Here is a 17529-nt window from a genome sequence, read left to right as displayed (position 1 = left end):
GAACATGGTGAAACTGACAGCCAATCTACAAAATCTTAAGTTTTCTCTTCAAACACCTCTGAGGAAAGGCAACCTCTTTTTAAGAAAAGAACATAGAATTTTAAGCAGATACACAGGTGATAGAAATAGAGATTAAGGACATCAAAAACTTCAAAATATACAGGCTAGAGACCTAGGGATAGGAGAAAGATTGGTTGCCTACCATTCCCCACTAGCGTCTTCTGCAGTCCACCAGAGATGCCCAGACTGTTTGAATTGGAAGGAACCAAAATGCCAGAAGAAACAGTGGTTTTCTTTCTGTCCCCTGGAGTGGGCAGAATAACTAGATGAAAGAAGTGTCTTTTCTTGAAGGGTTGGGGAGTAGAACAGACATCCATTTACTGAGATGGTTCAAATATGATCCTGCCAAGAGAAGAGCGTAAACACCATTCCATTGTGTCTCCAATTTTTTATTAGCCTTTTATGGGGTCCTCTGTCCCATTTTGAATAGGAGTGAAGGTTAGGTACAAATAAAGCTTTCATCCTCCACATATATACCTCCAAGTTATTGCTGGGCAACAAGCCATGAAGTTGGACAGATATTGCCTTTAAGGTCTCAAGTGCATTTCAGTGCATATATCTGAAGCTTGGACACAGCTAAGGAGTGATTTGCTAGGAAATAGTTAATATCTTTTGCAAAGCAACCAGGGGAAATGATATGTTGGTGAGGTCAATAGTAAGACAAACACAGCTGCCCTTGGGCTGATGAGTTTTCCTCTTTGTGGGAGGTGTGAAGAAATGTGGGCTTGGAAGCACAACAGGAAATCTAATGAGTCTGTTCTCTCCTGGTCCTGACAGCAGGAGGGGCAGTGGCAGGGGTCGGGTGAGCTGCACTAGTTTGGAGTGAGGGGGGTGGGGGTACGAACAGATACACTGACCCTTCTCCGAGATACTTCCCACCTCAGCAAAGCAGCCAAGCTGGATAAAGGGAAAACTCTGGGTATACATATTTCTATGTAGTCTACATAATTCTGAGTTTCAGAAGCAGAGAATGAGAAGGGAATATCCCATCTCACTTTCCTGGGCACTAGTTAAGGTCCTGGGGCAAACAAAACTGAATGTCCATCCTTGGGCTCCCGTTGGAGCCACCAACCCTAAGACTATTTCGGTCTCATTTGCTCATCTCTTCCTTCATCACCCCCCCAAATAGACTCCCTCAAGGATACTATTTAGAAAGATGTTCCCCAAGGCAGAACTTCTGTCTTCAAATAAGATGAAACTGATTGGTTCAACAAGGGCAATAGTGACTTCCTTTAGAAAGTGCCACAGTGGGATACAGGTCCCTGGGCCCAAGAAAAGAAGGGGAATGGCAAACAGTAAGTAGAGAATTAGATAGATTACATAAATCATTTATATTGGGGGGGGGGGTGACTGACTATTTATAAGGTATTGGCCAGGCTTTTAAGTAAAGGCTGTGGAATTGTTCATCCTTCATTTTTGAAGAGAACCAGACTGTGAGGTGTTAGTGCCCCTACAACCAGAGGACGTGCTGGAGAGCCTGGCACAGTGCTGGCTGGACAATTAGTCTGAAGTCAGACCCTACTCATTATGGGCATTCCTTGTCCATAGTCCTTACCTCTTCCAGTTCTACTGAATTCGATGTAAGCCTAGGATATAAGCCCCCTAGAACAATGCCCCTTTCTACCTCCCAACAGATCCACCCAGACTTCTTAGTCAGGAGAGAGCCAGTACCAGCAGCAAAAGGCAAAAATGCCAGTCCTTTGTGGAAAAAGTCCTGATCCATAGACAAGACTCACTCAAGACTCGGAACCCTTTGGCAATGCCAGATTAAGGGCAGTATAATGCTGAATCAAGGATTTCATGGTGTGCTGGGGGGGGGGGGGGTCAAGTACTAGTCCTGGAACAAGAGCCTTTCATAATAGCAATTTCTTCTGAACCTTCTTCAGTCACTAAAATGAAAGCTTTTTCAACTACACCAAAATTTGATACTGAAGAATATCAAAAAAGAGAGAGGATTAAGTGAGGGGGTGAGAGAGAAAGTGTTCAGAAGTAAAGTCCTGACTCCAGGGAACATGCACTCAGGAATACCAAGGCATGACTCTACTCTTCCAAGAGCCCTGCCTAGAGACAACTTGGTCTTGGTTTGCCAGGTAGCATGAATGGACCAAGGGAAGGACCAAGCATGGAGACTCACCAGGGAGCAGTCTGTATACAAGCTGAGGACAGATTCTGGGAAATAGGAAAGAGAATCCAAGGAAAGAAACAGAGTGCAGCTAACCCCACCCCACCCTTAGCAATCCCCTGCCTCACGAAGGCATTGCTTTTTTGGAGCAGGGCTCCTACCCTCCATCCCCACCCCACCCCCTCTGGCTATGTTAACTACTACCTCATGTTACCAATGGATTCCAGAACGCAGAGGAGAACTCCCGGATCTCCATCACCTTCTTCCGGCTCTTTCGGGTAATGCGTCTTGTCAAGTTGCTGAGCCGTGGGGAGGGCATCCGGACCCTGCTCTGGACTTTCATCAAATCTTTCCAGGTATTCCCACTCTTTCTCCTCCTACCAGCAACAGCTTAAAAGTAACTTTACCCTTCTAAGGAAAGATTTTCTTACCTGACTGAGAAGACATATTAGAAGATATTTCATTGAAACTTATTTTCCCCTAAATAAGGCATACTTTGCATATTTGATATGTCTATGACACCTTCCTCTTCAGAGATGAATGTATTTCAGCATATGTACCTATTCATTAAACTAATTAAATGCTCCCAAGAAAGAGAGAAGAGTTCTGATATCAGCCTAATAGAGAAGAATGAACACCATTTGACCTAGTAGGTATAGGATTGCTTGGGTTCTTCAACTAAGTATGGCAAGGTAATTCTTCTTTTAATTACCTAACAATTTCCAAAGAGGGAGAATGTTTATAAAAAGAGAATTTGGCTATAAATGAAGTTATAAATAGGAATTTTAAGAAAAAAACACACCATCCGTATGTTAAGTACTTTGAATTTCTTGAACATATGTGGTATAGAAGCCCCAACTATAGTTGTCTGGCCTCTATCTGCAGAGAAGCCCTGACAGTGTAGCAGAGAAGACCTTTATCCTAGATCGTCAGCACCACTCTCAATCATCTCAAGTCAAGGAAACTCAACAGCACTGAAATCTGGCCTTCTTTGTCACCAGAACTGGGCTCTACCATTGGGGAAAAGGTGGTAGGACATAGAATCTATTTCTGACCCTAGGCAGAAAGGAATATCTGTTTGGCCCTCAGACATCTGCCTTGACCCAGAGTCAAAACTGAGAGACATAGACCAGCACCAGACCAAAGTTATGACCCCAAATTAAAAAACCTGATTTTTAAAAATTCTTCAGGTTTTTCTTTCAATAATAATTGAACAAAATTAAATAAATAAATTAAATTTTAAAAATAAAACAAAATCATTTGTTTTAGCCTTGTAACAAGCATTCATAGTCAAAACGTCTTTCTAACAAATATACTTGATATAAGTATATTTAAGTATATTATATAAGTATATTATAATATCTTAAGATCACCGTAAAAAAACCCAATGGGGGGCTAGCTACTTCTAGCTAGCTTTACCGTTCACTATTAGCTGCTTCAGGCTCCAGGCTTGCTGAACACAGTACCCTTTCACCCCCATCAACCAATCCCTTTGCTGGAACTGAGAAACAAATGTCTCTCAGGTGTCAAGGCTTGGGACCAGAGGGCAGAGGAAGAGTATGTTTCCCTTGTTTTCTAGCTGATGCTACCTTCAATACCTCAAAAAGTGTAATTATTGAGTGTTATCCAGTGTGTTTGTTAAATGACCTCTATGGTCTCTAATAGCTCCCAGTCTAAGGTCCTATGATTTCCAGAGAAGTTAAATAAGTTTCATGGAAGTCACAGAGGCCTTATATCCCTAATTCAGCTAGAAAGAAGACTAAAGGCCAAGTATGACTCCTGGACTCAGTCCTGTGGGAGCTATGGGACCTAAAGACCCAGCACCTCTGGGTAGAGTTAGTGGAAGGGGACAAAGCCCAAGCTGGGCTGAGTTGTGAAGGTGCTTCTTCCAGTTAAAGGGGGAGGGGCGAGACTTGGAGATTGGACCTGGAGCTTGCTCAATGTGGATCTACAGTGACATCTCGTGGTAGTGATAAATGGTAGCTACCACTTTCAGAGAAAGTGGTTTGTTTTTTTGTGTTGTGTTTTGTGCTGGCTTTTCTCCAGCAAAAGGCACATTGCTTGTTTTGTGTCTTCCAGAGAAGTGACTGAGGCCTGCAGAGATCCAGTTACAGGCTGCCCAGCAAGTGATTAAAACAAGCTGGGGCTTAGAATCCCACTAGCTCATCTCTTGTTCCTTCCTTCAGACAATCAGTAACAGGATCTCAGAATTAAAAATGACTTGAGATATTGTTCAGTCTAACCTCTCTCTGCTGAAACTTTTGACTTCCCTCCCTAGAGGTCCACCAGAGCTTTGGTCTGATGGGTGGTACCTTGTACCACAGGGCTGCATCAGTAGGTCCACCAGAACCTTGTTATAGGGGGTGGTGCCTAGTATCACACGGCTACATCAGGGGGTCCCCCAGAGCCTTGTTATGGGGGGTGGTGCCTTGTACCACAGGGCTATGTCAGGAGGTCCCCCAGAGCCTTGGTTTGAGGGATGGAATCTTGCACTGCATCTGGTCTCCAGCATTGCCTGCCTGTGCAGTGCATCCTCCTGGGCATGGGGCAGGGTGCAGAGGGCCAGGTTATTTCATAAAAGGCTACAGCCTTATTCATTTTCTTCCAGGCTCTACCCTATGTGGCACTTCTGATAGTGATGTTGTTCTTCATCTATGCTGTCATTGGAATGCAGGTAGGAGATACATCCAGAATTCCCATACCTCTGGCTCCTTCCCCACACAGGGACCTCTCTCTCCCTCCCTTTCCTTCTTTTTCTCTTTGTTTCATTTCCTCTCTACCTCTTCTGCCTCTCTATTCTTCCTCCTCTCTCTTCACCCCTCTCCCTCCACAGTATATGGCCAAGGGTACCCCCCTGCCCTTGGAGTCCAAAACAGAATTCTCCATGCCAAATCTAATCACTTCTCTCAAGCATGGCTGGGTGACCAAATAGATGCACATAAATTCCACAAACATTTGTGTATGTACTATGTGTAGAACACTGTTAGGCAAACCTTAGGATGAGATCTCTGAGACATTTTCCTTATGATGCCAAAACTTTTTTCTGTATTGTCAGTGAGGATTATGCCAAATTCTGTGATATACCCCTTTTGGAAGCTGCATCCCCAAGGATGTGTTGAAAGGGCACATATCTTTTTGCTAATCAGTGCCTGAAATTCAATTCAACATTCACTAAGTGCCTGATCTGTAGGTGGCACTGTCAGAGCCGATAGGGCCATCCTGAGGGGACTTTCATTCTACTTCAAAGGTGAAAGATACAACTCATTAGAAAATAAACAAAGTCATTTGAAAAGGGAGAGCATAGTAATCAATGATTTGGGGTCAGGATGAGATAAGGAAAATTTTTGTGTATGTGGGAGAACCTGAGCTGACCCTTGGGAAGCTAAGGCTTCTAAGAAATTAAGGAGACAAAAAACTAGCAGTGTGACCTTGGACAAGTCACTTAACCCCAATAGCCCTCCAAAAAGCAAAAAAAAAAACAAACAAGAGATAGAAAGATTCACAGGAGGTAAAATGGATAATTTTAATTACATAAATTAAAAAGTTTTTATAAAAACAAAACCAGTACAGCTAAAATTAAAAGTTGAAATATGGGGGAAAAATCTTTGAAGCAAGTTTCTCTTATAATGGTCTCATTTCTTTTTTTTAAAGCAATCGGGGTTAAGTAACTTATTTCTGGGTGTGGTGCTAAGTATCTGAACCCGGATTTGATCCCCAGGTCATCACGACACTGGAGCCGGTGCTCTTACTCACTGAGCCACCTGACCGCCCCTAAGCATTTGGGGTTAAGTAACTTGCTCAAGGTTACACGGCCAGGTGTTTCTGGGTGGATAATAAGTGTCTGAGCCCGGATTCAATCCACATGTCATCCTGACACTGGAGCTGGTGCTCTTACTCGCTGTGCTACCTGGCTGCCCCAGGATGCTGAATTTTAAAAGCACTGACGACAGTTGTAGTCAACGAACATTTAGTGTGTACCATGTGCTAAGTGCTGGGGATACAAAGACAAAAATCACAGTCCCTGCCCTCAAGGAGCTGACATCCTGTGGGGGTAGTGGTACTTGTAGTCTGGCGGCAGGTTGTGCTAAACTGAGCTTAGCACTTAGTTTGCAAGAAAAATAATAGACTTGGGGTAGCTAGGTGGCAAAGTGAATAGAGCTGTGGCCCTGAAGTCAGGAGGACCTGATTTCAAATCCAGCCTCAGACACTTGACACACTTACTAGCCGTGTGACCTTGGACAAGTCGCTTAATCCCAATTGCCCTGCTCCTCCAAAAAAAAAGTAAAGAAAAATAATAGACTGTGCTAAGCATAGAATTGCTAGTTATAGCTCTGGTTCTGATACTGCCTAATAGCAGAAAATCCTAGTCCCAGAAACCAAGTCAGGATCCTTCAGAGATCAATTGGGCACTTGGATAGCAGAGTGGGGGGGGGGGAATAATTAGGTGGGGAAAACTGGGGATAAAGGCTAGAGAGTGCAGTTGCTTAGTAGCCTAAGTATCATGGGAATTTGTCTAGCCCATCATGTACAAATCACCTCACTCTAGGATCACCTATAGCCTTTGACAAGCCAAGTAGCATTTATGGGGGCAGCTAGGAAGTGCAGTGAATAGAGCACCGGCCCTGGAGTCAGGAGGATCTGAGTTCAAATTTGACCTCAGACACTTGACACACTAGCCATGTGACTTTGGGCAAGTCACTTAACCCCAATTGCCCTCCCAAAAAAAAAGTAGCATTTATGGATTGTAGATGGGCACTGGGGCCCTAACAAACCCTGTCACCAACTTCTTCCCTCTGCTAGGTGTTTGGCAAAATTGCCCTGAATGATACCACGGAAATCAATCGGAACAACAACTTTCAAACCTTCCCTCAAGCTGTGCTCCTACTGTTCAGGTGGGTAACTCAGGAATGCAGCTGCAAATATTTTAAAACCACCAGGTGGCACTGGAGAATAAGGTAGCTTCAGATGTAAATCACACCCCACCCAGGAGAATGCTCTTCATTCCCATGTATAGGAATTCACTCCCTCTTCCATTCCTGCGACTGGAGCTTCCTTGGCAGATCCCTTTCTGGGGCACTTATTTTTAAAATCCGTTAAACTCCATTAAATACATAGCTCCAAACCCCAGGTTCAGCCCCTCTCCCCTGAATCAAATTCTGAACCAAATTCTCATCCCTAAATCAGGGAATTCCCCCTCCTTCATGTATAATAAGGCTTAAGTAAAAATACTATAGACAGTTTAGGTTTATGATGAGCAACATTTTAATCACATTTAAAGGCTTAGAAGTAAATGGGCATATTAAGAACAAAGGCTAATGCCTCCTAAGTTCAAGGGGAAGCAGGAAGTTTAGAGTGGATAATTCATAATACATTTATGCCTCTCCCTGGAGAAAGGGAAGAAGTGAAGTAAGAGCTCTCTTCCTGGCCCAGGATCAATCCTATTTCACCCAGGACATATTTCATGCTTGGGTCATCCTCTCCTCCCTGGATCAGGCATCACTGCAGTCACTCACTATAGCTTAACTCTACTGTTAGCCCTCCATGGCCCTCTGCTTTCTTGTGATAGATTCTTGCTTCTTGCTTTTCTCGTCCCTGCTTCTCCATTCTAGCTTCCTCTTCCAAGCCTCTTTCAAACCTGAGGTCAGAGGAAGAACCTTGAAAATTTGCAGTACCCTTGGTTGATCTGTTTGTTTTATAAGGGGAGAGGGCACTCCAGCCAGCAGGCAAGCACCTGGTCCCACATCTCTCAAGTCACTCCCCCTGTGAATGTGGCCAAAAATGGGCTCCCTATACCCACATTCCAACTTAGAAACTCACAGGGATTGTCACATCTAGAATCTTGCCATTAAGCTATGATCTTGAACTCTGAAGCTCCCCCTTTCTAATAATAACCTCCTATCCATCCATCTCTCCTTCAGTTTTCCATCCTTGCTTCAACTTCCTTTCCCATATTCCTGTTCTTCTTATCCATTATTCCTGCTCTAGCGTTACTTTACACCCTTGTGTTATTGACATTCATGCCATGCAAAACATGAACCCTAGTGTAATGTCACCTTGTCCTGTAGTGCCGCAGAACTCTCATACAAGGCATGGAGATACCTCTTCATCTTCTAGGCTTGCTCATTCACTCAATGACAGATCTGGGTTCCAAGGAAAGGACCACCATTGTTCACTCAGGTCCTAGGATAACTCTGTTGTGAGGGAATGTACTTCCCCTACTTAACACTAGCTCTCAAGTTCCATTTACAGGACCAGTCTTGATGATACTTTGAGATCATAAACATAACTATTTGCTTAGTAATAAGGCAAAGGAAATAACATCAGAGCTACTCATCTATTAAAGCAAATGTAGGAATCATTATTATATTACAGTTCACACATAAATCTGAGTCATACTTTCCTACCAAGGTACAGTATCTACAGGGAAAAGTAGACACACATGCACGAGCTGGCAGGGAGAACATGAGTAAGGAAAACCCACCTGCTCAGGGTAACTTACAACCCGGGACCCCAGACTTGACTGTCATTGGTCCATTGAGGACCACCACAGGAAGCTGTGTCTGTGCTAACTGCTTGTTTGTCGGTCCTTGCCGCTCCAACTGGGCAAATCAGCATTTCTTTTATCCTCCAACCAACAAAACATTTACAAGATCTTTTAAGTTACACTGATTCTTAAAAGGATATAGGAAATGTGTTATATTCTTAATTTATCTAGCAGTTCCCTTCAAGCCAGAGAACTCCCAGGCTCACCAGACTGGCTCTCTATGGGCAGTAAAAGTTCAGGCAGGATGCTGCATCAATTAATCAGGTTGTAGCAAACAAAGTTCACAAAAAAAAAAAAAAAGCTCAGGTGGACCCTCTGGGCAAGGCAAATGAACCTTGCAAACTCTTCACTCCTCAGGATTCTAGATCTCAGCAATGCAACTGTAAAACCTTGGAGATATTTCTGAGTTGCTTCAACTCTCTTAAGCTCTAGGTGTCGCTAAAGGGCAATAAATGGGACTAAAACCCTCTTCCAATAAGTTCCAGCCTCTTTATCCAATCAAGAACTGAAAGCTGGAGCCTTGAGATCGGTTTCCCCTATTCAACTCTGGCTCTCAAACTAAACTATCAGTGTGCTTCCGTTTACAGAACCAGTCATGATGATACTTTTAGATCTTAAACATAACTGTTTGCTTCTGCTTTATTTTTTTTAAACAGCCAAGAGTTTCTTTTTGCCCCCTTGCCACTCTTTCATTCCCACCTAGCCTTTACTCTCCTGCCAGTCTTCCATTTTTCTCACCATATATTCCTTACATCAGAGCTCTCTGGTACTCATTGACTCAACATTCACTTAGGAGGTAACAGCTCATCAAGTTCCCAAGACACAGAATTCAATAAACTGATTCATACTCAGATGAATTTTAATGTTATCTACCCACAGGATTATTTGCATTGGAGACACCATGCCTAGAACTAAAGGAATGAGTGTCTAATGATGCAATTTAAGGCAGCGTGTTAGGCCAGCCGTTGAGAGTGTTTTGCATGTCCCTCAAATCATAGTACATAGAAAGTTCTTATTTCACGAATGTCAGAGTTGACCCTATTGATGATACTATAATTATTGTGATTTGTGAATATAATGATGACATGACATGATAGTTGTTTTTTTTTTCCTTTTGCTCTGGGACTTTTGGTGATAGTTGTTGATTGTTCATAATTGTTCGTTATTGTACCATAATTCCAGCTGAATTTCTCAATTACAGGCATTATTCTTTCTCATTACAAAATGTGTATCTCTTCCTCCTGAATCTGGCCAGCCCCTGTATCACAAAATGCATCTGACAAAGTTATTGGTGATTACACCACTATCTTTTAGTTCCTCTTTGCCAAGCCTGAGTTTTGATTCTGCCTTATCTCTCTTCTCCCCCCACAGGTGTGCCACTGGGGAGGCATGGCAAGATATCATGCTAGCCTGTCTGCCAGGAAAGAAGTGTGCCCCTGAGTCAGAGCCCAGTAACAGTACTGAACCAGAAACACTCTGTGGCAGCAGCTTTGCTGTCTTCTATTTTATCAGTTTCTACATGCTCTGTGCCTTCCTGGTGAGCTAATTCTGAAAGCAAACCTTCTCTGGACCCTCAACCTACCCCTGCCCCAATCTGGCCAAGGCTAGGAAAATGAACATTCTGCTCTAGAGTTACCCAACCCTTCAGGGTGGGTAGGCCTCAGAGGAGCCCTGGTCAGGGAGATCCCAGTCACAGAAAGACCTAGCTTAGGAAGATGAAGCTGAAGCAAGCTTCTCCAAAAACAGTAAGAAATTCAGGAATATGTCCATGGCCAGAAGCTCATGCAACCCGAATGGTATACGTTTTCCTTCTTGACTATTGGTAACATAACCCATATGAGCAAAATTTTGACAAAGTATAAGGGAGAAATTTCTGACAATTAGAAAAATAGATCTAAACTGAAAAGGTCCTTGAAAATCATCTTGTCCAACCCCGTAATTTTACAGATGAGGAAACTGGGGCCTAGAGTGGTTAAATGACCTGTCCCAGATGACACAGGTAGTAAAAATCAGAACTGGGATTTGAATGTAGGTCTGATGACTCTAAATTTATGGAAATAAGCTGACTCAGTAAATAGGAAGTTCTCCAACATGAAATATTTAGGCAGAGGCAGAAAGACTCCTTGTAGAGAATTGAACTAGACACTTCAGACATGGATTGAATTAGATGCTATCTGTGGTCTCTTCTAAGATTCTGGGACCCATAAAAACAATGGAGCATTTACCTGCTGACCTTTGTAAAATTACTTTTTGTACTTTGCTAACTTATTGGAGAGAATTCCCTGTAGCCCCTGGATACTGGCTAGTAGTTTGGCTTTGTAGCCTGCTGCATGGTTTCCTTGGAAGGCTAATATTTCCACCAACATTCAAATTGCAGGGGTCAGGGTTTTGAACAGTTTTTTCCTGGTACCAGATAGTTTTTTGAAATCTTTACTCCTGCCACCAAAAAAGATCAACTATAAACTCTGCTAAAGGGAAGAGAAACATCATTATCCCTTCAGGGGCCCAGACAGCAGGGCTACATGTCATGCTCTCCCATCCCTTACCTTGTGACAGAGAACTATGGCCTTGGCATAGTTGGCATAACCATATTATGGCAGACCATGGCAAGAGTGCACAGGTAGGGTCACTGAAAACCCCTCCTTGTACCTTCTGCAGATCATCAACCTCTTTGTAGCTGTCATCATGGACAACTTTGACTACCTGACAAGAGACTGGTCCATCCTAGGTCCCCATCACTTAGATGAATTCAAAAGGATCTGGGCAGAATATGACCCTGAAGCCAAGTAAGTACACAGAAAGATACCTCACAAACTGTGTGATGGATCTGTGCTCATATTTAGTAATATCTAGACAGGACCATGCTGAAGGTGTGGAGAGTGTGGCATAAGTACTGGTTATGGATGAGAAAAATTACCCCTGGATTAGAGGCTTCCAACTCAGGTTTCAGTGTTTAACTGAAAGAGAGAAAAGGAGAGAGGGTGGGGGGAGAGAGGGAGAGAGGGGAAGAGGGAGAGGAGATGAGAAGGAAGGAAGGAAGGAGGAGGGGAGGAAGAAAAGAGGGGGGAAAAGAAAAAATAGAGGGAACGAGGGAAAGGAAGGAAGAAAAAAGAAACAAAGAAAAGCAAAGAAATAAACAAGGAAAAAAGGTAAAATCAGTCATGTTAAGAAAATCTCAAGATTACAATAATTAATAAAAGTTCACATTTACATATCATTTTATGATTTATAACCTGCATAAAAGTCCTCCCCCAATACTTCACCAATAAATTAAGGTGACCTGAGGCTCTTGAAAGCAACGCCAGTGGAGCTTCACCTCTGGAAGGTCTTCCAAATTGGAAAGACTTTGAGGACAGACTTAGAAACAGCCTGTAGGTTTCTTGTCTGAGGACCAGTGTTGTTCATGAAAACAAACGCCAAAACTTGAAACAGTTTTAGAAAGAAATTGACTAGGTCATTTGATAGAGAGAGAGAGAGTGAGGAAGGAGAGGCTCCCTCTTCCAGGTTCTGAAAGGTTGACATTATTTCAGATTTGACAAAGTCACACATAAATCATCTGAAAAAGACATGAGTCACACACAAATCACATGAAAGGAACCCAAAATGCAAGCTTGGGTGGGCCCAAAACAAGTTCTGAATGTGAAGGGCCTAAACAAGAATGCTTTGGGTGGATCTAGGACCCAAAATTCCTTGTGACTATTTCCAGCATTCCTAGAGAGTTACTGAGGTCAGGCAACATTCTGGGTACAAGCAACCTCTAACCACATAAAGTTGGGTTTAAACAATATAATAATTTTTATGAACTATATAATAAAGCATTCTTTCCGCACCAGCTTAGCAAAATTCAGTGAGGTTTATCTCTATCTTGGCCATTGGGAAATGAATTTTTTAGTCACAGTTACTCTCAAGGACCACCAACTAAGCCGGGGAGTGTGATTGGCAAAAGGGAAAATTGCAGATCCTTGAAATGATAAAGTATGATTTAGAAAATACTTTCTTCACAACCCTGTAGTGCCCGAGTCATCTGAGTATGATTATTCCAATTTTGTTGATGGGGATCAGCTGAGACAGAGAAGTCAGATGACATGCCCATGCTCACAGAGCTAGTATCAGAGGCAAGGCTTGACTCTGCCTCCTGGGTTCTTTGCATTATATCAGACGCCAGTCCAGAAACACTTCAGTCATGGACAATAAATCACACATAGCAGACATTCAGTAAATACTTGTAGATCAGTTGATTGAATCAATAAGAATTTGTGTTACACTATTTAAAATCCCTTCTCTTTAAAGCATTAGAGTGATGGTCAATTTGTATTTGAGTCTTCAGCATGCAACCACTGACAGTAGAGTATTACATGCTATTCTTTAATTTTGAAAAAAAGGTTGACCAGCTGAGATGCAACTATATAGAACTTTCCCCTGGAGGCCTAGGCCACCTTGTGATGAAACTTCTGAAAGGTTGTGGATTGAGGGAGGAATGAGTAGAGGTGAGGACTGTGCCCTCCTAATTGTTCCCTTCTCTTCATCTTCCAGGGGTCGTATCAAACACCTGGATGTGGTGACCTTACTCCGGAGGATCCAGCCCCCGCTAGGGTTTGGAAAGCTGTGCCCTCATCGAGTAGCATGCAAAGTAAGCATGCCTGGGGTAGGGATAGGGAGGAACAATGCCCACATCTGTAAGTGTATAAAGGAAGACACAATTGGGGAATGTGAGAAGAGAGAAAAGGTGGGAGACAAGATGTTTACCTTGGCAAGTCAGTGTAATTTTGCTGGGTTTTAATTACATGATTTGTAAAAGGTGTGTGCCAAAATGGGGGGGATTGACCCAAATTATTCATTGGTGTCCCTTTCTATAATGGGAACATAGAAAAATAAAGTGAATGAGGAAAACATCTCCCATTCCTCTCATTTTACCCTGATGGCCAATTTAAGACCAAAGAGAGTGAGGTACCCTGATGAGAGTCCCAAAGACTTCATTTGTGAGTCCAGACATGCTTCCCAGAATAGGTTGCCTTAGCTCTTTTTGATAGCTTCTGGGGATCCATGGTCTGTTAATAACAGCATCTTCTAATTTGATTCTTTCTTCCACCTCCTAACTGAGGATATTAACTGTCCAACCATAGCCATATAATCCTCATGCTAAAAGAAGCAGGCAAAGGTCATTTAGTCCATCTTCATGCCTCCATGAAAGCTTAAGCTGTTCTATTCCATCCCTACGGATATCACTTCTGTTCTTTAAACCTACATAGACTTAAGAACAGTACTGAGTTTCTACCCAGGTTTTTGGTTTCCATTCCTTCCATCCCCTGCTTGGATGGGGTCTATAAATAGTGGCAGCATCATGACCATGTACAGTCCATAGAGAAGCCATAAAAACTCATTTGAGTTTCCTTTCCTTATTCCTACCCTTTAGTTAAGGGGCTTGTTAGACAGAGTTTCTCATTAGCTGAGTGATGGCCAATGGAAAGAATACTATGAGAGGATAGAGGAGACATACTATAATACAGAGATTATGCACTCTTGGATAATGCCAAGTTGAATGGACACAAAAACTACATCTGTGCACCAATTTAATTCCATCTGATCCTACAAACATTTATTAAGCACCTACTATGTGCCAGATACTATGCTGTGTCCTGGAGATACAAAGATGAAAAAGGACACACCCTTTGCTTTCAAGGAGCTTATAAGATTCTAAATAAACTCACCAAGCTCCACAATACTCCAGAACTGTGGGGCCCCATGATTATTCTGTCATATTAGCTCGGTGAATCTTTTGAGAAGTGTTTATTTCAAACAGTTCAATAGATTGAAAATATCAGGTATGGTGAATCTGGCAACAGGGAAAGAGCTCTTGAGGGGCAGGAGGAAGATAATAGGACCAAAGGCTTTAGTCTTTCTATTTCCCTACAGCGTCTGGTGTCCATGAACATGCCTCTGAACAGTGATGGAACTGTTATGTTCAATGCTACATTGTTTGCCCTGGTCAGGACAGCCTTGAGGATCAAAACAGAAGGTAAGGCAGTCTTGTCACACTTCACCCCCTTCTCCCAGGGGGTCCCTATCCCATAGGAAATGGGGGAGAAACACAGACAGAAATAGCCTGATTCCATAGGTATAAATCACTAAATACCAAAGAAATTGTACTGAACCTGTTTGCATTCTTATCCAAACTACTTCTAAATCATATAATCAGAGTCTCATAGGGTTTTCTTACCCTAGACAAATGCATTTGTAAAATGCAGCTTGAATTCCTTGCTTATTCTAGAATGTAAAGGAATATACCTCTTCCCCCATCCACTGCACTCAAGTTAGTTGAGTTTGCATCCTGAAAGACTTAGTCCATCTCCTCATTGGACAATAAATGTATCCTAGGGACAGGGTGAATTTGGCATCCAGATTTATAGATTTACGCTTTTCTGATTGTTGGAAGACTCACCCCCTTTTGCACCCCCACTGCACAGATATCATAGCCCTATTACTTCCAGCCTCTGGACTTTACAGCAAAGTCCAAAAGTGTTTCTGGTACACTACAGGGGAGGGCCTGGGAGATGGTGTGCGGCATAAAGTAGTCCCAAAACAGTTATAATTGGTGTGTTGACCTCATCCCACAAGCACACGCACCAGCTGATATTGAATTATCCTAGAAAACAGAAGGCCCTTTGGTAGAAGGAAATAGGCAGGGCAGGCAAAGTAAGTATATGACTTGGGAGGGACTGTAACATCCCACCATGCTGTCACTGGCAGCAGTAAAAATCTGATGATCACTCATTATGTGCCAGACACCATCTAAAGTGTGTTTTGGGAAGTAAGAGATCTAGTCCCTTCAGGCATCTGTAGTCTAACTAGTTACTGCACAGCTTATCCAGGCACTGGAGACAAGAGCAAATGTGTGGACTGGGAGCCAGGAGACCTGAGTTCTAGTTCTGTCCTGGCACTGCCCTGTGACCATGGGCAATTTCTTAGCCTCTCTGAATCTTAGTTTCCTTGTCTTTAAAATGAAATGGTTGTAAAGATGACCTCTAAGATCCTTCCTGCTTCTTAGCATTATATGATGCATGTCAATAAAACTTCTCCTGGTTTTTAAAGAGCTGGAAAGGAACTTAGATGATATATTGAGACCAAGTCTCTCCAAGTATTGCAGCCCAATTAATATATGTCAGGAGGCAAGGGATTAAGTGGTTAAAGAGGGGCTGCATGAAGATAGCTGAAAGCTACTAGATGTAAGTGAAAGTCATTTCCCTCTCCAGCTCATTTTGAAGATGAGGAAACTAAGGTAAACCGGGTTAAGTGACTTGCCCAGGGTCACACAGCTAGGAAGTATCTGAGACCAGATTTGAACTCAGGAAGTTGAGTCTTCCTGACTTCAGGACTAAAGCTCTGTCCGCTGCACCACCTAGATACTACTCAGTGAAATTTAAAAAGACTAAGTCAAAAACTGAGAGAAACAGACAGAAACAGAAACCAGGCCCAAAACAGACATTCCAGAAGTATGGCATATAGGAAGGCCAAACCAGGCAGAACAGATGAATGGTGCTTTGGGGCCACAGTTCCCAATTGCTTCCCAGAATGGTTGGACTAATTCACACCTCCATCAACACTGCATTAGTATACCTATTTTCCTATACCACCTCTAGTATTCTCATGTTCCTTTATTGTCATTTCAGTGAATCGGATAGGTATGAAGCAGTACTTCAGAATTATTTTAATTTTCATTTCCCTAATTATTAGTAATTTAGAGTAGTTTTATATGGCTAATAATGGCTTTGATTTTTTTTCCTCTGAAAACTACCTGTTCATATCTTTTAACCATTTGTCAAATGAAGAATGACTCTAATTCTTGTAATTCAGCACCCAGAAACCAGTGCCAAAACCTCAGAGAAGCTGGATAGAAGGCCTTCCAGAAAAAGCAAAACTATCACCTGTGCATGGGAAATTAGGCAATCCTCAAAGTGGGATTAGGGGTGGAATGAAGGGAATTCTATCCCTCACTGGGGTTAAGGAAGTAGAGTTCAAGTTGGAAGGACATTATTAACAAAATATATATACTAAAAAGTCAGGCTGAGTTCATGCCACAGAATCTCCCAAATGCTATGATCTAAAAGCTGAGGGGCAGAAAGTCTATTTTGTGAAATGAAAAGGAAAAAACCTAGGGAGTATATAAGATCTGAGGCCAAAATGCAGTCTATTGTCATCAATTCCATTAGATGAAGACAAGTTGTGATTTCTGGTTTTACTCATTCCCAGAAGGGAGTCAGCAGATATTGCAACAAGCCTATTTTCTGGTCATTGCACACTTGGCCTGAACAGATGGCAGGACATAAGCCCCTTAAGAAAAGATATCATTAGAGGTGGATAGGTGACACAGTGAATAGAGCACCAGCCCTGGAGTCAGAAGGACCTGAGTTCAAATCCAGCCTCAGACACTTGACACACTTACTAGCCATGTGACCTTGGGCAAGTCACTTAACCCCAATTGACCTACTTTCCCCTCTCCAAAAAAAGCAAAAAAAAAAAGGGGGAGAGAGAGATCATCTCATTTTTTATACTTGTATCCCTAGTACCTAGCATAGTGCCCAATACATATTAAGTGTTAAATAAATGCTTATCCATTGATACACACTGGCTGATGTCATATTATAATTGCAGTCCTAAAGTCATAGGTTGTATATGATCTTGAACAATGCCAGATGGTTAGTCTCTGGCCTCTCATGGCAGAGAGAGATCTCTATCTCGTTGTCCTCATTAAGGGGTACTGAAAGAACAAATGAAATTGCAATAGCCCAGCTGAGACCAACTCTTC

At 42.5% G+C, this 17529-nt stretch overlaps 1 protein-coding gene across 1 annotated transcript in view; it reads left to right on the top strand.

Annotated features, from left to right (window-relative positions):
* Positions 1-17529, top strand: part of CACNA1C (calcium voltage-gated channel subunit alpha1 C) — an 879081-nt gene that overhangs the window by 816823 nt on the left and 44729 nt on the right. The window contains exons 33-39 of the mRNA XM_069094317.1: positions 2410-2538; positions 4791-4856; positions 6983-7074; positions 10098-10263; positions 11385-11512; positions 13260-13356; positions 14640-14742. Coding sequence (XP_068950418.1) covers positions 2410-2538; positions 4791-4856; positions 6983-7074; positions 10098-10263; positions 11385-11512; positions 13260-13356; positions 14640-14742 — 781 coding nt within the window. The remainder of the gene's footprint in view (positions 1-2409; positions 2539-4790; positions 4857-6982; positions 7075-10097; positions 10264-11384; positions 11513-13259; positions 13357-14639; positions 14743-17529) is intronic.

This window comes from Petaurus breviceps, unplaced genomic scaffold (assembly GCF_028583685.1).
Source record: "Petaurus breviceps papuanus isolate PSGF00001 unplaced genomic scaffold, PetGlider_PUasm1.0 216, whole genome shotgun sequence".
Lineage (NCBI taxonomy): Eukaryota > Metazoa > Chordata > Mammalia > Diprotodontia > Petauridae > Petaurus > Petaurus breviceps.
Note: the sequence above shows the minus strand (reverse complement) of the source record. Positions and strands in the feature narration are given on the sequence as shown.